This window comes from Oenanthe melanoleuca, chromosome Z, assembly GCF_029582105.1.
Source record: "Oenanthe melanoleuca isolate GR-GAL-2019-014 chromosome Z, OMel1.0, whole genome shotgun sequence".
NCBI lineage: Eukaryota > Metazoa > Chordata > Aves > Passeriformes > Muscicapidae > Oenanthe > Oenanthe melanoleuca.
In genome coordinates, this window is record NC_079362.1 from 34,265,815 (window position 1) to 34,287,158 (window position 21,344).

Sequence of the window (21,344 nt, forward strand, 5' to 3'; positions counted from 1 at the left end):
CATGTTCAAATTCTGAATCTTGACGTCATTATACTTTTCCTCACATGGATAACGAGAAATCAGCAAGTAAATCAGACTAGAGTTTGGGTGAGCAGATGCATGTACACTCTCAATGCGCTTTCTTAATTTGTATCCCTAACAAGTGAGGAAAGTGGTCTCTGTTCCTGAAGCTTGAGTTGTTTTGCCATGGAGGTATTATGCCATAAAAAGCAGATTTTTGCTAGGTTGGTCAAAAAGGGTTCCAAATTCTATTTACAGTATCCTAATTTTAGTAACATTGTTTTTTATTTCCAGGCAGATATGTATATTGGACATCATGGTGAAAAAATGCTGGAAAGCTTTTGTAAATGGCAGCATGAAGAATTTGGCAAGAAGAATGATATACACTTAGAAATGTCGACAAGCTGGGGAGAAGACATGACTTCAGTTGATGCAGCCATACTGATCACAAGGTAAAGTAGTGAAAACAAGCATTAAAAAATAGGCATCCAGTGTGAACGTTGATCAAAGTAGATTGCCAACACAGTAAGAATTGAGTTTGCAGTGAGGAAGGGAGCATTTTGAGGTATCTGGAAAGGTCACCACCTTTGTTGGTGTTGGTGTTGGCAAAGGTGGTGCAGAAAGCACTATTTCCCAGATGGTAAACATTTGAAATTATGAACAGATTATTCTCTTGTTTCTTCTTTGGCTATATACCTGAGGCCTTATCTATGTAGCAAAGTTGGAATCCTTCATCCCTGTGTCTTCATTCAAAAGAGGCAGCACCCCAGACCTGTAGATACTTTCAGTCTAAACACAAAAGCATATTTAAACCATTGAGAGCTAGATCAGCATTAGGCACATTACTGAGTTACGCTTCCCTCTTACTAACCTGGAACTGGTATGATTCACTGTGTGCTGAAGGTGCATCATGTACATCTTCAGTATGTGCCCTGCAGCCACAAGGGTGTGATTCCAGATCTGCAGTTCCTCCTAACTCTTAGTTGTCAGACATTTAGCACATTGAGAAGGAAACAGGCCTCCAGTTCACCTCTTCCCTGTCCTGGTTTTTTCTGTAGGTGGTACACAGGGAGATGCTTGTTGGTGTTCAGCCAGCAGGCAGGCATGATCCAGAGGAAAGGACAGAATGGTAATTCATTCAGCCTAGGGTTGGACTTAGTGCCATTTTTGAAGTCAGGTTTGGACTGGAAACCTTCGAGCTGCCTTCCAAAGAAAATTCCTGGGTTTGTCAGTAGCAGAGTGCCACTGTGCAGTCCCATGCTAGTCAGTGATATAGTATCGTAAAACCGTGTGTAAGCTTTACACTTACATGCAGTCTTTTGCTATTTATTCAGGGCAGTCTTACTGGGACCCTATATAAAATAAAAAGATTTTTTTTTCCTGTAAGTTAGTTTCATTATGATTACTCCAATATCTATAGTGTCTTTTGGAGAAAAATGCTTCCCTAGATTTTTCTGCTTTGGAGAGCCAGTCACTTACAGGAAGCAGGAAATTTATAAGTCTGAACAGTCTTTGGGGAGAGCTCTGTTGCTACTTTTGCTGTTCAGTCCCTTATCTTTTCCTGGAAAAGTCTGCATTTCTTAGTCTGTGTCATCCTCCTCTGTTTGATGTGTATATCAGTTGACCTTGTGGTGAGGATGACCAATGCGATCCTGGGGTGCATTGGGAAGAATGTGGCAAACGGGTTCAGGAATGTGATCCTGCCCCTCTGTTTGCCCACATCTGTGGTATTGTGTTCAGTTCTGAACTCCTCAGTATAAGAAACACAAGGAGGTACTGCAGAGGGTCCAGCAGAGACTACAGAGATGACTTGGGGTCTGCAGCATCTCTCTTATGAGAAGAGACTGCAGGAGCTGGGCCTTTTTATTCCAGAGAAGACTGAGAGGGGATCCTATTAGTGAACATAAATATCTCAAAGGCAGGTGCCAAGAGGATCATGCCAGACTATTCTCAGTAGTGCCCAACAATTAAACAAGGGCCAATGGCCATAAACCAAAGTACAAGAAATTCCACCTCAACATGAGAAATAACTTCTTTACGTTGAGGTTTTCAGAGCACTGGAACAGGCTGCATGGAGAGGTCATGGAATCTCCCTCTCTGGAGACTTTTATGCCCCACTGGGACATGTTCCTGTGTCACCTGCTCCAGGTGACCCTGCCTTGACAAAAGGATTGGACTGGATGATCTACAGAAGTCCCTTCCAACCCTAAAAATGGTGGGATTCTGTGATTCTAAGTGGTAAAAAAGCTTTGTAAAAGTCTGATCACGTGTTAAGATGCTTTTCTGCTTTGCAGTAGTGATATTCTGATTTTGTAGAATGATAGAATTGGTTGTAATGGACCTTAAGGATCATCTAATTCCAAACCTCCCTCCCCCATGGGCAAGGATACTTTGTATTAGAGCAGATTGGTCAAAGCCCTGTGCAATCTGGCCTTTAGAATTTCCAGGAATGGGGCATTCACAGCTTCTCTAAAGAATTTCTCTGTGTCTGGTATAAACCTAGCCAATTTCCATTTAATGACATCGCCCTCTGTCCTGTCACTACGTGCCCCTGTAAAAAGTTCCTCTCCAGTCTTCTTTTAGGCCTGCTTTAAGTACTCCTAAAGCACCTAAAGCTCATAAGAGCTCCTCTCTTCTGCAGGCTGACCAACCCAAGCTGTCTTAACCTGTCTTCATAAGAGAGGTGCTCTAGATTGTTTTCCTGCCTGTATTCTGCCCTCACTCCGGATTTGTCTACCTGTCAGTTTAAATACAATTTTTAGATTAAATCTCTGATCAGTTTTAAGGAATTTGAAGTACAGAGAAGGGAAGTGATTGATTAGATGGCAGACAGTAGTTTAGTGCTGGAGCCAGAAATTAAAGATCTGTTCTGACATTTTTATTTTTCAATGGTATTACTCTCCAGGCTGTACTGTCTTGCACTTGAGAGCTGCTTTAGCTGCTAATAAATCATACCAGAGCAATTTTCTGACTGAGAATGTTTTGCTAATCCAGGCTACCTCTACACATCATCAGGTTTGTGGTATAGCTAACATCATGTGTGGCTCTACATGTGTGTTTTGTTAATTCAGAGTCTCATTCTGTTTTGCAAGCATGGAATAAGCTCCTTTGTCAAAACTTCCAAAGAGCTTTGGACAGTAGGTCTGCTTCATTGAGGGAAATGATTTTGTTTATACAGATGAACACCAACTGCTTGGTGTTGTTCGAGTAAATGTGTGAAGTTTTGGGTATCCAACACATTCTGTGGCAACCATCCGAAAAGTTGCCACATCTCCTCTTTTGTCTTGCATGATAATAGAACAGCAAGAGTTCTTTGTAAAAGCTTTCCTGAGCTTTCATATGGCAGTTTTGTGTAGTAACCAAAAGAGTTAGAAATGAAGGATTGAGTGTTCTTCAGAGCTAATTTTTAATGCCTAAGTACAAAGACTGTAATGTGGATGTTATAGAGACCATTATTCAGCAGCCAAAGGGCCACCATAGCCTTTTCAGGAAAAAGGTACTTTCCAAGACTTATTTCTGTATTTGTTCTGTAAGGACAAAAGCAAAACCAACTTCTCCCCACAGCTTTCTCTCCTGCCCAGATAGAATGTAATAATGCATATCTGCTACCAATTCATTTCAATTTACTTTGGTCCTATTTCATAATGTCAGTTTTTGTTTAGTTTCCCTTTAAATTGGCTTATTTTGATGAAATAATATGCTGTTTAAAATATGGTGCCATGAAGTGGAAGAAACACAGGAAGAGTTTGTAATGTATTTAGAAAAGTTTACTAAGGAGGTTGGATATAAAGAGAATGTGATAATTAAGACAAAATTGTTTTAAGGACTGTCTTGATAAAGCTACCTGTTTTATCAAGTTTTACTGTATTCACAGTTATAAATTATCAGAGTTACTTTAGAGATAGACAGTATTAGGAGTTTTTTCTGAAGAAAAAGTCAAGCATGTTGCATCAACATCCTCCTTGTCTTTTAAGTTACAGGGCCTGAGTGTGCAGAGACAAGCCCTGATTTTGGTGGCCCCTGAAATGACATTACCAGTTGCTATCTGCACAGGTTTCTTGACCTGAGTGTGGTGGTGCTCAAGTTCATATATAGCCTCTATTGCAAATTAGGTAGCAAAAACTTTGAAGTGCCCAACTTTATGAGTTTGAGGCAGAATCTACCGTCACTTAAAAATTAGGAGTTTTTCTGCTTTTCCAGTGCCTCAGTCAATCTGTTGTGTCACAGTGGTTTGTAGAATAAGTGTGAAAAGAATAATACAAATTCTTTATTCTCCTTCTCAGTAGTGATATTTTCACATGCTCTTATGACAGAAGTAGACCTGTGATTCTCCCAATATTCATCAGGTAGTGATACTCCATGTTGATAGTGTGCATCAGCCATTTATTCATACTGATCTTCAGTATCTGAGATCTGCTTTCCCTGGGTAATTAAAAGACTACTGTTGGGCAATTTTAATGCAAGAAAGTGCCTTGTTCCATAGAAGTACCTAATGGCATAAACAGCACTTAGATTTCATAAATATTGTTTCACTTCCAATTGTTTCAACCATCCAGAGCTCTCCCCAAAGCTTGCACACGATTTTCTTAAGTGTTGCTATTACCTTCCAATGCACAGAAGAAATACAGTTATTTTTCTGACTTCGCTTTTTGTTACCTTTCTGAAACAAAAATAAATCCTCAAGAAAGTCAGAGGAAGAGGGTTGTGAAAGATCCCTGCATGAGTGAAACTGGTATTACAGAGATGCCCCAGAAGCCTGCAGTTTTTGGCAGTCAAAATTGCTGAAATGTATAGAGATAGAGATTGGATTATTAAATTGCTACTGCTGTCCTTAAGCTCCTAGTGAATTTCAGCTTTGGAAAAGTGAATTCTTACAAATACATGGTGAGAGATGAGATTATTCTTAAATTTGTCTTCATCGCTGTAACTTCAATACTGCCAACTCTCTTGATAATTTTGTACTCAATTTATCAACTCTTTTGATAATTTGATTTATTTGACACTATCAGTAGGCATCAAGGAAGTTCATGAGAATCTCACATGGCCTTTCTGTTAATTATTTAGTAATAGCATTGTAGATGCAGAAGACAGTGGGGAAACCTGAAAAGAGCATATTTAAATAAAAAGTTTTGGTTTTTTTTTGAGCCAGAATCCTTTGTAAAATTGAAGTCCTGTAATTTTATCTGTGTATTTTTACTAAGTTCACACTGATTTTAAGTCATTGTATGCTGTTTTGGTTTTTTAATTTTTATGTTGAAGATATTTGAATCTGTGAAGTGATAATGCTTTTAATAATGGATGTGGGAAAAATTTGCATTAATTTACCTGTTGCTGTCAGCTTATTCTTTCAAGCTCTAACAATTGGGCTGTTCACTAGTACAGATCTGTTCCACAGGAATATATGGACTTAAACTGAGTTTAAAATCTCTGAGTATCTAGTGAGAGACCCAAACTAAAATCTAGACAGTTATTTTTATATTTTAATTTCCCTGGTGATTAAGAAAGGCAGGCAAGTCTTGGACAAAAATTTGAAAGAAAGGAAGATTTACTATTCAGCAGTAGATTATTGGCACAGTAATTAATTTTCTGAATGGATGGTTGGTCTTATTTTTAATTTTTCTGACTTCAGCTTTCAACCATGGATCTCTTGGTACTCTTTGCTGCTAAAATCTGATGGAAAACCCCTCCCTGTGAAAATACTTGTAGGCTGTGCTCAAGTCAAAACTCTTCTTTGTCCCAGAGTAATTTGCAGAAGTTATCTATGTAATTGTTTTCTCACTTCTTTCCAGACCTTTTTTGCTTTACAAAACTATTTTTTCAAGCATAAATACCAAAATTGGACACAATATTGTTGTGAGCAGAGGTAGTGGTGTCATTTTGATATTTTCCTGTATCTTTATCCAAGGATGCTGTTCCCTCCTACTGCCTGTTTCCAAATTCTCATTTTTTTGTTCTTGTTTCATTTAATCAAGTTGGGAGGCCACTTTTGGCTGCACTAGAAGAAAATTTGCTCAGATGAGTTATCTTTAAAATTTGATCTCTCTTCATTCCTGTGTGTATCTATCAGAACTCATGTAATTTTTAAACTTTACCAGGAATGCTTTCATTTTTTCTTCTGCATTGTTGTTTAATACTAATGCTGAGCCTAGCTTCTGTGTGACTCCACTCAAGAGCACCTTGCTTGGATTCCTGACTACTCTCTATCTGTTTCCATATGTTGACAATACAGCTGTTCAAATCAGCTGTTAGTTAACTTATCACGCTTCTGAGCTGTTGTTTTTAAGTCAAAATGTGAGCTTTGTAAGCACTATTAATATCACCCTTTTTAATGTCAGTTCAGCTTTACAGAGCCTAAGTGGTGTTAACCATTTGAAATAATTAAATATATTATTTCCTGTTTTTCCTAAAATACACTGATCATTACATACTGCTGCCTTTGAGATTTACTCTCAAAATAATAAACAGTTTGTGAAATATCATTGTATTTCTTACCATACTAGTACCATTGTCCATTCATTTAAATTCCCAAATAAATAATAAATAAGTAATTTTTCTTGGGGCTCATTAACACAAAAATAATTTTAAATCTAATTATTGTCATTAAAAGGACATTTATTAATTAGTATATATGTTCTTGGTTTATATGTGAGAATTATTTCAGAATTATGTCCTGTTATGTGAAGAAGCAAGAACATCTTCAGTGTTGTAGTTACTCACTTTGCACAATGCAAGTGAAGGCATTTGCAATTTGATGATAATGTCACTTGCCACAATTGCCATTAATTGCAACTATTCCTTATTAAAATATTATGATTTGATTAAACTGACTACTTGAGCAACAAGCTTCAAAAATGTTGTAAGCCCTGGAATCAGTATCAGCAGTTAGACTGCAGTTTCAAGCATTCTAACTTCTGCTGTTATTCAAGCCACATGTTTCAAAATTGCAAACATTGGAGAAACTGGGGTAGAGTGAAGTCAGAATGGAGATCTGATAGACTAAAAAATCTGTTACCTGTCCTTTTTATCTTTTCTCCAATATAGGGTATGGAAGGAAATGATATACCAGTAAATGATATACCAGTAAAACATAGATCTTTTGGCTATTTTGACTTGCCCAAAACCAAGTATTAAATTTATCTAAAATGAAAAATTGCTGGAAATTATTGACAAAAAATAAGTCTGGATTTTAGTTTAGTCTTCCTTTACTGTTCTTTTGGTTTTCTGTTGTATATGCCACCTACATATCAGGATTTATTTTAACAAAGGCAATGTACTGAGATACTTTGTATTTAGAAATTAAGTAGCCTTTGTGTGCTGTGAACATCTTTTGTAATGCTATATGTCATAAACTAAAACCTACTAATGAAACGTAATTTTCTGAAGCATTGCATTATTGGTTACCTATCCACGCTTAGAGTCCTTTTCTGCTGTTAGCCAATTCATTCAAGTGCAGAATTCAAGTGTAAATAGTGTGAAAGCTTCTCCTTCACTGAAGTAAGGACCTGTTTTCCCTTCTGTGTGTATGCAAAGTAACCATTTAGAGTAATGGAGATTATGTGCTGGGTACTGCTTGGAGTGGGTGGGCTTTAACCATTTATTGCTTTCATTGACAGACTCTGCTGCTGCCACTAAAACTTCTGTATGCTGTAATGGTAATTTTAATATCTTGGCTCTGTTTTGCTGAGAGAAAGGATGAGAAGGACAAAGGCAAATAATGTGTCTGAGGACTTAGTAGTGTGCTTTATATTTGTGAGAGTCTCTGGTAGGTTTAGCAAGAACTGTAAATCTTTACTGTGGAGTCTAGTCTCAATTGTATGTAATGCATTCATATTCCTGGAAATTAAAGGAGGTATTACATTCTTTCAATGTAAGTCAGGAACTAAGAATGGTTTACTGTATTTCCCTCTTGCCAAATCATAGCAGTACCATTTCCCCCAAGTCCCATAATGAAACCCTGAATGCACAGCATAATCATAGTCAGATTCAGCCAAGAAGTGAAAACAAAAGAAAAACAGCTCAGTAAGTATATGAGAAGAAAGGTGTTACAGGAGTAAAAACCTTTTGGATATTGGCAGTTTTAAAATGTAACATATTATTATTTTACAGTTGAAGGTATGATCTCTTTTTTTTTTCCCTTTTCCTTTTCTTTTTTTACTTATTATTGAGTCAATTAATTTTTATGGTGGTTGGGTGGGTGTGTATGGAAGGCAGTCAATGTCCTTAGATTGTCTTTATGCATGTTCTCTTGCTTCACCTCAAGTCCCATATTTCTAATCGTTCTGTCATGTTGCTTAACAAGACAATAAGTCCCTTGTGTCCCATAGCACAAAACAAAGAATTGTGTTACAGCCCAGTGCATTAATGCAATTTCTTGCAGGTTTGAAAAAATAAAATAACTTTTTTCTGTGTCTGATTATAGTTTCTTGTTCAGCACCTTTTGCTCAGTTCCAGGGCCCTTTTGAGTGTATTCCTAGGCTGTCCTTATCAGTTTACTCACAACTTTATCAATCTGTAGCACTGTCATTCTTCTCTTCTTTGGCATTATCTGGCAGTGGTGACTGGTTAATTAAAAGCTATATAACCCCATGCATCTATCTGTGTGGCCCTTAACAGCTGTCAGAAATTTGCCAACCTCTAGAAATTGCTTTTGGGTCTAAATCCCTATGTAGAAATAGTCTGTGGGAAACAAACAAACAGCTCTTGGAGTAATTGCATTTTGTGAAAAAACAAATGTCATTATCTTTCATTTCAAGCATGAAACAGTTCCTACATTTTATTCCTGGAAAATGGATGTTTGTCTATATGTATATCTTTATCAATCGATGGGTCTATCTGTGTACCTTCATAGACAGAATATAATAGCTAAATTTCTCTGATTCATATGGTCTCCCCCTAAAAACAAAGGCCTTTACTCTGTGGCACAGTAGAAAAACTGAACTTCTTTGTTTGTGGGGTTGCTATACCTGAAGGTTCTTTTGTTGTTTTTTCCCCATTGTTTCCCTCCCTACCTCCCCAGTTCATGCATGCCTCAGCAGCCCCTTTTTAACTTAAAATAACAAATTAACATAACTCATTAAACACTCCATTAAAGAGCAGTTTTCCCTTTGCTCTTTTAGTAACTTGTTGTGTGTCTCTGAGAAGTAAAGTACATGTGAAATCAAAATGAATCCCAAGCAGATATTTAAGACACAGTTGAAATGTTTATTCTCCTTTATGCAATAGAGAGTCTTATTTATAGACTTATGACTGGACTAAAATAGATAGGTTAGTTAATTTTTATAAGTCTTCCACTACTGTAAGGGGATGCCCTAGCAGAAATGCTTCTTGTAATAACCTTATTACTGTTTTTAACCATTGACTTGCTAGAATAAAAACTTTCTGACTCTATTATTGATCTAAAAGTTGCATTTGAATCTCATATAAAGCACTGGAAATATCTTGGTTTCAAATGATAGGAAGACTAGCTTTAGACTTGTTACTTTTCAAGATGCTTGTAGAAGAAGGAAAAAAATACCCACAAACCTCAAAAGAATATAGAAATTAGGTGCAGTGCAATTTGAATATGCGGTACATGTTTTGTCACCTGACTACTCTTAAATCTGCTCTAGAAAATAAGCTGGAGTTTAAGTGCTCTGTGGAATCCTGGCCTTAGCTTCCTCTTGTTCTTTGTTGAGATAATGGTGTTCTGTATTTATTCGTTGAGCCGTAAAAAATGTTTCTAAATAGGTTACACAGTTGTTAACGTCTAACAGCTTGACTTGCTTAACATTTTTTCTTTCACCCCCAATTCTAGGAAGGATTTCTGTGTACATAAGGATGAACCATGTGATACTGTTGGTAAGTAAATAAACATAAGAGACTATGTATAAACTACGTAACAAAATTAGTTTTGTGCAAATAGAAGTGTGAAGCTAAAAGATGACAGCAAAATCAGTGATGGAAAGCTAAAATTCAAAGTACTATTACATTGGTGTATGCTTCTAGCAAAATACTGTGTTTTAGTACAATATTTCCATCTCTTTCTTAGAGCAAACTTTAAAACTTTTTCTTTTTAGTCTCACTGACTAATAGGAATTTTTTTTACTATTTTAAATTTTGAATATGAAACTAAGAAAATATATTTATGATTCTTTTTTTATGCAATGGATTTATCTTCAGTGTGAATATCATGTATAAATGAGATTTCCATAAGAATCTAATGCATGATACAGTATTTATGAGCCATGTATGTAAGAAGCTTATGAAATTCTTCAAAAGAATACAGGATATGAGCTATTGCAACAGGCATCTTCTGACATTTTCAGTTAAAGTAAGTGCAGGCTGCATTGAGATTTTCTGTAAACATTTATTTTGTTTGCACACTTTTTGGTTGACAGTTTTTCAGTGAAAATGTCTGGTGGAAAGGGTAGCAAAAACTAGCAGCTGCTCTGTTCAGTTATAATTCTGGGAGAAAACACTCCATGGCCTTAACTGTAGGATGTCATGGCATGTTCTTACCTAGAATTTCAGTTTTCTAATAGATGCCTTTAACAGTTCTGTATGTGAATACAGGTAATCAGAACCTGATTTTTTTCAGTAAGATCAGGATGATAGTAATGTAGTATTGTCATACTTGTGCTCCCTCCTAGGCAGAGAAGTAGATTTTTTTCCTGTTTCATTTCAGTTGCAAAGATTTGAGGAGAATTCCTATGTAAACTGTATTGCCTCACCACTTGCTAGTATTTTTTCTTTGACTGCTATATCCCAAGTACATGTGTTGTTGGATGGGTATCAGTAAAATGCTTTATAAATAAGAATGTAATGTATTTCACAGCAGTAAATGATCCAGAATTCATAGTGTTCTTTCACTAATTGGTATATTTGCCTTAGGTGAATTTTGTATGAGTGTTTCTTGTTTAGAGGCATTTACTTTTTATTTACTAGTGCAAAAATATTTATTTCCAGCTGAAAGAGAAAGTGACAAGAAATCTTCATCATTTTATGTTGATCTAAACTGAAATTTAAATCTAGAATACTTCCAGTATATCTAAATCAGGATAGGCTGCTTCCTGAATTTCAGAATTTAAGTGAATATATTCAAGGATAGTATTATGATAAGTTCAAACTTGGAGGTAATAGGAGAACTATTTATCTCTGAATTTGTCAATAGAATTTTAAATTGAGTAAAATTAAAATGAGTCCAGTATCAGTAATTAACAGTTCTGTGGTGAACAAACTGGGATGAAACTTGAAAATGTAACAGTCTATTAATTGTTAAGTCAAGAATTTGTAGTCTTAGTATTGTGATAAGCAAAATGAAGTGGAGATCGTGACTGAGTGAACTGGCATATTGTGGATTGGCTGTTATGGACTTTCCCATTCTCTGTGTTGTTGTTTGGAGGTTTCTTCAGGAACCAAACCACAGTTTGTGTGTATAGTTCTTTCCATATAGGCACAATTGTGCAACAAAAGCAAAGGTCATTGTTTTCTCTATGTTTCATAATTTATTTTATGAATTTCAGTCATTATTTTCCCAGATGAATATAGTGCCTTTCCATAAATGTGGGGGTATACTTTCTTCCATTAATATTTATAGTACTGTGGGTCCGTGCTCACTGTTTAGAAGATAATTTTCTGAGTGTTGTCCACCATCATTCTGGAGCTCATCTAAGAAAGAGTGTTGTAGAACTTTACCCATCTCTCTTGAAGAAAATTTGTGAGTTATCTTACTGTCATTGATATATTCTGTCAATTATTTTTAGGCTAACAGGTCTATAATGCCAAATTGTTGAAAGTACATGTAGAAGGTGGTTTCATTTTGGTATCTTTATTCTGACTTTTTTTTCCTAGGAAAACCAAAATAAAGATTTTAGATTAGCTCATGAGTAAAAGTTTGTTGAAAGGAAATGAAGGGCGGTTTGATCTTCCTATATTTATGCCACAGTTTATAGGCAAAAAGAGACAGTACATTCCCGGGATGTATCACATGCTGTAAATTACAGAATTTGCCAAAGACAGTAAATGAGAAATGCTGCTGTAGTATAGGATTCCCCAATGTCCAGACCTTGCCTCACCTTCCCCCCGTCTCAAAAAATCCAGAAGAATGCACAGTAAAGACTCTTCTCTACCATAAAGAGAGGAATAAAGCAAATATCTCTGAAATATTAATATAACTGTACAGGAATATGAGGCAGTCAAGGTGATCTTTGTAGCACTTTAGGCAATCCAGTAATGAGAATTATGAGAAGGAGCTTGTACAGGACAGACCTCATTATTGGAAAGGATTGCCATGTTGGATAATAGTTCTTTCCAGTGATGGATACTAAGCAGATAAATACAGGATTTATTGTTTAGTCATTACATGCCAAGGCTCACAGTTTTCAGACTGGACATGCACATCCTCTTAAACCAGAGAGAAAGTGCCAGTATTCTGTTACACAGACAAAGTGTTTATGTATTTAGGTGGCAAAATCATCCACACTTTTATGTGTTCTACTTTCTGTAGAACAAGATTGGCAGTACATAACTTATGCACTCTTCAGAAAGTATTTTCGCATTGTCTCTTATAACAACAGTGATTTATATGAAGATTTAATGGTTTAAAGATATAATTAACCAAGAACTCTGTTAACCAGAAAAAAAAGTTTAGTCAAAACCAAAACCATATGACAAATCTCCCCAGAACTATACTGAAGTATATTTCATTAATAATTTTGAACAAAATATGTGGTGATAATTTTCTAAATATTCTTTCAGAGGAGCTGAGTTGTTCTTCTTCAGAGAAGAAGAATTTAAGGTGGAAAAATACAAGTCTTTTTTTTTTCTATAGTGATAAAAAGCATGATTTACAGTGATTGTCAAAATATTACATTCTTAGTCAGGGACAAAAAAATCAATATATCTTGGAGACCAACCATCAAGGAGAAGAGAAGAATTTGGGGAGACTTCATTGTGCCCCTCCAGTACCTGAACAAGACTTACAAAAAGAAGGAAGAAGTGTTTTTTATGCAGGGAGGTAGTGGCTGGACAAGGGAAAATGGTTTTAAACTGAAAGAGGACAAGTGTAGATTAGATACTGGTAAGAAATTCTTTACTCAGAGAGTGGTGAAGCACTGGAACTGGTTGCCCAGAGAAGCTGTAGGAGTTTAAGGCCAGGTTGGATGGGCCCTTGAACAACTTGATTTAGTGAAATGTGTCCCTGCTTATGGCAGGGGAGTTGGAACTAGATGATCTTTAAGGTCCTGTCCAATCATTGTGTGATTCCAAAACTGATTAATACTTCATATTTTTTAGTTTTGCAAAGTAGACAGAAAGAAGAATTATTTCAGAAATTTTATTTTATTTCCCCAACGTGTCTTAAAATTTAGGAAGTAGAGTGTATTTATTTTATGCCTTACGGTATCAAGTATTTCCCTATTCCTAGAAAGGCTTGGAAATCTCTGCTGCAGCCAGGGAGTTGAGAGTCTGCTTTCTTACTTCATAATGTAAATCCAGAGTATTTGGATTTTTGGATAATTGACTTCCTTATCTAATCCCACGTTTCTGTAAAACGTTAAGCTAGACTCTTATGTGGTATCAGTCAGCCCAGGTCAATTGATTTCTGCAAAGCTGTTCTGATTTCAGCATTGCCAATTGTTGTAGCCACTGTCAAATTCATTCCGGGTGGAGAGCCACAAAACCATTGTTTAGGCTGAAAATTGACCTGATCCAAGTGATTTTGAGCTGATTGGATGTTTGGTTGGCTGCAGCATTCTTCATTCTTTTCCCCCTCCTGTTTTGCTCATGTGTATGTTTTCTGTTCCTTACTCGTGCACAGAAATGATATCGTACTGCTCCCTTGATTCTCACAGTTCATCTAAAACTTAGAGAGGTTTCAGACGTTGTTTTTCAGTATGATCATCAGGGACATCCTATGATTACAACAGAGGATTTCTCTGAGGGTGGAAATATATGAAGATGTTTTTATATAAATTAAATTAATTTTGCTAGTGAAAAGATTGTTTTAGATATGTAATTGTCCAAAGTTCTTTTCCCCCAGAAGACAACTGCATTTTGGGATCATAGCATGTTTCTCCTCCAAACAACCTTTGTTAACTTACTTGGAGGAAGCTACCTTTTGAATTTGTGGTAATTTGGAATGTTGTTCTTTTTCTTGGGCTGGTGACATGCAGAATTATGAGTGTGGACGTCCCAGTGAATTTCTAAAAAAATTAGGAAGTAATTCAGTTGTTGGTTTCCAGAGAATTAAGTCTGTTGCAGGAGAATCAGCACAAAATGTGAACTGGGGATTGCACATGCTGTACTGCTCGAGTGTGTGACTCTTCTGGTATTACCACATTGAAGTAACTGAGATGAGCATAGGGCAATATGGGAAATTTTCCTAGGGAAAATGGTTGTTGGGATATTGCACAAATCTTTAAGAGATGGAAGTAAACAAATATTTTCAGACTGAAATCAACAGATATTTTCTCAAGAAGTAGGCTTACAAGTAAACACAGAAAGACTATTTATTGAAGCAAGTGTATGCACATTTTAATTTCCCTTCCTCTTGTCTACGTTTCCACATCAGCAATCAAGATTATGACTCTCTGAGCCATACTTCTTTTGGGTTAGATCTGTTGTTTGCTGCTAGTTAATGTCTTCTGTGGAAATACTATATGAGAGAGTTCTTAGAGTGCAGTGTTACAGGCATGGGAAGATTCTAAAATGATGCTTGTCTTGTGTTGGCATCAGTTTGGAGCCCTGTTAATCTGCTGGAACCCACATAGAGACTTCTGGTTTTGGTTGTGTTTTTTAGATAACATTTTCAGTTAAAACAACAGCTATAAGAACATGTGTTTCTATCTAAACTGTTTGCTAAAAAGCGTTTTCCAATAAAATGCAGTCTCTAAACAGAATTCCTCTAAAAACTTGTCACATTGTTTTTGGGCATAAGTACAGTATATTAAAAATTTCTAAATTTGGTAACACATAGTGTTGCAAATACAAAAAAAAAAAAAAAAAGCAGAAAATTAAGGCACCATCAGGTCTTTTTACTGTTGCAAAGGAGCTGAATGGCGTGGATAGAAATCAAAACCGATAAGGAATCAGACAAACATCTGCACAATAAAGACCACAAACCAAAATGAAGTGAAAGAACGTATTTTCCATCCAACTTAGAAAAATACCAAAGATAGATTTATTTACTTTTCTTTCCTAATATGAAAGCTATCAATCTTTAATACAAAGAGCCTGGAGTTTTCCTGCAAGCTTTTACCCTTGGGACAAAGGTTTGCACCAGCCCTGTGCATTAAGAGATATGATAGAGGTAGGGAATTGGGCAGGCTGTCCATGTCCACTGAGGGTTAATGCTGGAAAATACTGAAGCTGAAGGGCCAGTTTCCAGGGAGCAAGCAGCCAAGGAAGTTGCACGGAGCACAGGCAGCAGCACAGCAGAGGTAAACTGAAGAGGTCTGTTTCCCTATGCTTCCGCCTGTGAATCCATCTGGCATCCCTCCCCTTATCCAGACTATTGCTCTCTTGCAGTGTGACACAGCTGCCCTCAGCCTCGCTAGCTGGTAACACTTTGTTGAGAATCGCAGTGAACCTCCTCATGCCAAGCTGTGTGCTGGACTCCAGCAGGCGCTCGATGCTGCTAATTCAAACCTAGTTCAAGTACCTGTGGGCTGCAGACCAGCAGCCCTTGAGACATAAGCCATGCTGGCAGAGTTAGTCTTTGTTAGGCTTTGTTTTTTGCTTGTTTCTTCTGTTTTGTTGAGTCACAGTTATTGAAGAAATGCACTTGCAGCAGTTCCAATTCAACACTGTGGGTTATTCAGGTGTTGTCACTTGCAGTGTATAGGAAGGTTTCTGATCAGTCAAGGCAACAGGAATCCAAAAATCCCAGAGCCTGTCATTTATGGTATATCCTATGGTAGACACACATTTTTGGAGACAGGTGTTTCCACAAAACAGGTAAAGCTGAAACTAGGGTGTGGGCCAGTACCACCATGTAGAATGGAATATAGAACCTGTGCTAGGTTCCATAGGTTCTGCTCTGTATATGGCAGAGTACAGTCAGCCTTGCAGATAGAAGTGCAGGAAGCATGCTTAGAGGACAAAATCAGTAAAGGTAAGAAAAATGAGTCCTTGCCCACAGTTCAGTTGGATATTGGTGAAAAGTGTTACAAGTGACTGAATACTGTTTGAGTATATATCATTCTAAAATTCTATTGACTGATGTTACCTGTGCACAGAGATGTACACCAGCAGTTTTTTCAGATATTCATCACTAGTGTAATTAATTTGCTTGGTTTTGTTGTGAATGTTACTGTTCTTGGTGCCATGGGGAATTCAGAATGGGAGGGCAGTTGAATGACAGATTGGATGATGAGAAACAATTACAGCAAGTTGCTCCCAGGAAAGGGATGGCTACAGTCTGTTAAATTTCCTAGATCTTAAATGTTCTCTGACACATCTCCAAGCTTGATGCTGGACAAAATTTGCAAAAACAGCAAAAGCATTTTAAGCTCTGAGTTTTGCTCTGTGAATTGATTTGTCCCACTGAACAAGAGATCATCTAAAAATATATCCTATGCAAAGAAAAGATTTTTTTTTTCACTGCTGACATTCAGAGAATTGGGCTTACCATTTAATCTGAAGATTTTCTGTGGAGATTTCCAATGTCTAGCAAAGTCTAAGTCATTCACATAACCTTTGCAATGCATACAATTTTGGATTCATACAACAGTCTCTTTTACAGCAAAATCATGATAATAATTCACAGGCTTCAATAGAGAGGAACACCTCATACAGTGGGAGCAAAACCATCTTTTAAGTGCTTTTATAGAAATTTTAATTTCTGGACTTACATTTCTTTTAAAAGAAAGCTCAGATGCTCAGATGTGTAGTCAGTAGCTACAAATGCCTCAGTAGCTCCATTATTCACATGTGACTTCTGAATATTGATTTTCTTCTGTAGAAATGCAAAAGTTCCCTCGAAAGCAATATCTATACTACATATCCATACTAGATAATCCAGTGTATCTAGTTTAGAAATACCTTTAATAATCAAGATTTTAAAAAATAATTGGAAAATTTTGACTTCTGCAGCCTACAGAATAAAATTTGGTTTTGTCAGTGAGTTACATGTCTGTAAGGACAGCAAACAGATCCTAATTAATTGTGAGTTCCAATAAATGTGAAAACCCAAAGCAAAATAAGTAAACAGAATTTAGTTTACCTCATATGTCATAAAACATCAAATGAATTACACATGCTTGGTGCAGTTTTTCAGGAATGCAGAATGCCGACTACACTACATGTGCTCAGTCATCGAATCCAGACGTTGCTATTACAATCCTCAACTTTATTCTTCTCATATTAAATTCAGTTCCAAAAATTACTATGCTTCATGTGTCCAGCAAAACTCTTGAGATACAGTCCTATCTTACCTTGCCTCTTGTTTTACTGAGTTGCAATAAATGGCAAGGCTCCTGTGAGACCAGAGACATAAGTTTTCACACTGAGATATGCAAACCTTTGTTTTCAAGTGGTGTTGTGAGACAGACACAAAATAACTGGGTTACAACACATCAGATTGTTTCATTTTCCTGTGCTTTATTTGAAGTGTTTAAAGCCTAATTAATCTCAACAGTAGTAGGGTGACAGGACTGAATGGACTCTTGATGGCAGTTTCATAATCACTGAGCTTTTAATTAACGACCCTTACCAAACTTAAAAAACAAGTCTTTTCTTCATTAAACAATTGGTCAAGACTTGTTGCAGGCAATTCTTTTGTTGATTTTATGTAATTTTACTTTGAAGTAGTTAGTCAATGTATTTAGAGTGCTGAAAGTAATGGAAAAAAGGTATTTTTTGTTTTGTTTTTCAGATTATACTACAGAGGTCACTGCTTTCTTGCTATGTGTTAACAATCTGTCTCAGGAAGCAGCAGGGCCTTTGAGTGTGTTTAGGAGGATGGGAAGGTTAATTTTCATGTCTACATATAGTTTTAGATGTTTACAATGAAATCTATGTAAATGTTAGAGTTGAGAAAATCTGACATTTTGTATCAGACTTTCATTGACCTCTGGATGTTCTAGTTCAAGGAATTTTTGAGGCTAAAACATGTTGCTCATTTGATGTGCAGGTTAATTCTGTATATTTGTTGATAGCATTGGTGTGTATGGTTGTCTGATACTATTTATTTGCATAATAGCAGTTTATTTGTGTAATAGTTCTAAATAAAAAAGAAATGCACTATGGTTAAGATGGTATTAAAAGTATATATAAAAGTAATAAAATCCTTAGTTACTAAAGAAATAAATTTTTTCCAATAGTGTCTGTCTTGAAATATTCTGAGGTTAGACATAATTTTTTCTTATATTGATATAATAACTATTTTCCAATATATCTAATTCCTGTTGCACATTCCAGTTAAGATTTAGTTGTGCTCTTTCTCAGTTAACATGTGATCTTTGTTCTTAACATACATTTAAATCCCAGTGGATTGACAAAATCAAGCTCTGAATTTGGCTCTTTACTTGACTAAGGGGTGGTGTAATATGCCTCAGTACCATCTGCAGGCTCTCATAATTTCATATTATTCTGTGAAAATGCTGTAAAACTTTGTCATTTTCTACAGATTATGCTGGTTCATCTCTAGATACATCATTAATTTTGTCTGCGTTTAGCTTCAACTTATCTGAGGTATTTAAAATCCTCTTTCAAAGGAATTTGAAGTATAGAAAGATGTACAAAATGTAAGAATTGTAACATTTCACTGAATAGCATTTAAAATATTTATGTTTCAACCTTGAACTTCAGTTCAGAATTTTGTCCATAGACAAAATTCCCCTGTCCATCAGAAAAAGGCACTCCAAAGTTAGGGCAAAAGAATCTCATGTATTAAATGGTGCATATTTACTATCTTTTAAAGAAAGTATAAGGTAATTGCAAGTTAATTATCACAGTAATTTGTGTTTGTCTTGTGAATAGTGTGTACTTGCTAACTTTATGTAGGGATCCTATACTTAAGCATGCCAGATGCAGAAGTGAAAAATGAGTGAAGCTTCAGAGCAATACTGCCGTGATCAAGAGATGCTCATGCCAAGGATGGGGAGGGCAGTGAGACACAAATCAGAGGAGTGGGCATGGCTTATTAAGATTAGGCAAAATCTTTTCACCAGGAGAAAATTTATCATTTTTGCTAATCATATTGCAAAAGTGAATTATGTTTTGTGTCAGTCTGTTCATTGAAATTGTTGAAAAACTGTATCAGTTCCAAGCAGTTGTAAGCGCTTAAAAATATCTTTCACTCATCTTTTATGGGTTTTTTAATATGAAAAATATAAAATCATGTGGGATGGTACTGTAAATAATCATGCATCAATTATAAGTTACTCTGTGTGCTATAATACCAATATATACTCTGGATTGGTTTGTATAAAGAATTTTCCTTGACTTTATGTATCATGCATACAATTAAATTTTAAAAATAAAAAAATGTGTTGTCACACATTACAAATTAGATATTAAAAATATATATGTCTGTAAAATATCTGTTTTGTAGCTAGCCATCCTAGCTAGCTAATATTAAGTCTTAGAGATATGCTTGTGTAGAGTATCTTTATCCTTTCAAAAGAAACATTTGCAAAGTTATGCGTGAATGGTCAACTTTATATAGTGTTGTGCACTAGAAAACTCAGGTGTTTATTAGTGGAAATGTTTTCAGAACAATGTTTTCAAAGAGACAGGTAGCTCCTTGTGACTAATGTATTAGTTTCTGTGTCCTCTAACTATATAATGGCAGGGGAAAATCAGTGTAATGGAATTAGACTGTAAAAAATGCCTTTGTTTGAAGAGTGGAGCTGGAAGTCAGTAATATATGAGTTGTTTAAATGAGGAGGTGACAGAAAGAGGTCCATATTTGTGGAGAGAATTGCAGATGATCTATTCAACTGCATCCACCTTGTCAAAACAAGGAAAAGTGCTCCACAAATGTCAGCAGAATAGAATAGAGGGATAGGGCCAAGTCTCACTCTTCATTTAAATGTCTTTGGGAAGACTTCTGGTTTGAATCCATTTCATAGCACCCTTTTGTGACATGAAAGTGGCAACAAGGGGTTTTTTTCCTAGTTTGAGTCTATACTGAAGTTTTTATGTTCTCAGGATGATAGTACCCTACACTGAATAAAACATCAAGTAAGTCTTCCTTTACTCTGATTTCTCAGTCAGGGGCTAATGCTGCATTCTAGTTCTCAATTACCTGCATCTTGCAGACTTTGCAAAGATTATTTTGGATAATGGGTACCCTGGAAGAAAAAAGACCTGATACTCTCAGTCTATTTAGCTTGTTTTCGTTGAACTCAAATTTCCTGAGCATTATTCCAACAAATTCCAGGAATTTATGAACTGAAAACAGCTTGCAAGAGCACTGAGACATGGACATGAAGGAACTAATCTGATGGTGCCATTGATCAGTTAGAACTGACTCTTACTGGGGCAGCAGAAACACTTTCATCACATGTGATAATATAGCATGAAACAACGTAGCCTTAGTTATACCAATGAAGGTAAAACACAGGACGAATATCTGCAGATAATTTTAAATCAAATTATTTTAGCTGAAAAAAGGTATGGTGGAAGACCCTTCTCAAGATATCTTTTCCTTTGTTCTCATTTAGCAAAAGATGCTATGCATCCATAGCTGGTCCTTGTTTTCGGTATAAAGGAACAATTGGCTCTTCAATTCATATTTTCTAGAAGATGTGCTAGTGCTTTCTGCTATAAACAGCCCCAAGATCAATCACTTTCTTATAGTGCATCTCTCAGTGAAACAAAGTACAGTTTAACACGAAAATGTTAAATAGCACAAACTGCAAAAACTTTGGCCAGAGAGTAGTGCATTATGCTAAAAATCAAAGTAAAAGCAGACTAATGCATCTTTCAATCCCACTAGCTGCCCCTTATCTCACATAAAAGAGAGAGCATCCCATTAAAAATAGGAAGAAAAATCCTGAATATTTTCTTTAAGCGTGATCTCAGCAACAGTAAAAAAATCACTTTCACATCACTTTTGAATATATCATAAAAACATAAGAAATCTCTCAGGTTGCACAAAATAAAGAAATGTTTTACTGTGGTGAAGCCTTGTGTGTCAAGGAGCAATATTATGTTTCTGTAAATGTCATTTCCATAACAATGGTATAATAAAAGAAGTTGCAAAAGAAAGCAAGGCAGTGTTGTTTACCTCATAGTTTGTTGCAGGAAAAGAAATAGGTTGAAATAATGTATTACAGGGTGAAAATTATGTGAGTGATTTCACACTGGTTTGTTGCATAGGGAATGGCACCAGCAAGAAAGCACCAGAAACTAAGTTACAG

The 21,344-nt window shown here is 36.1% G+C and overlaps 1 protein-coding gene across 1 annotated transcript in view; it reads left to right on the forward strand.

Moving 5' to 3' along the window:
- ADAMTS19 (ADAM metallopeptidase with thrombospondin type 1 motif 19) overlaps window positions 1-21,344 on the forward strand; it is a 134,148-nt gene that overhangs the window by 37,874 nt on the left and 74,930 nt on the right. The window contains exons 6-7 of the mRNA XM_056514510.1: window positions 295-452; window positions 9,794-9,837. Of these exons, the coding sequence (XP_056370485.1) occupies window positions 295-452; window positions 9,794-9,837 (202 nt within the window). The remainder of the gene's footprint in view (window positions 1-294; window positions 453-9,793; window positions 9,838-21,344) is intronic.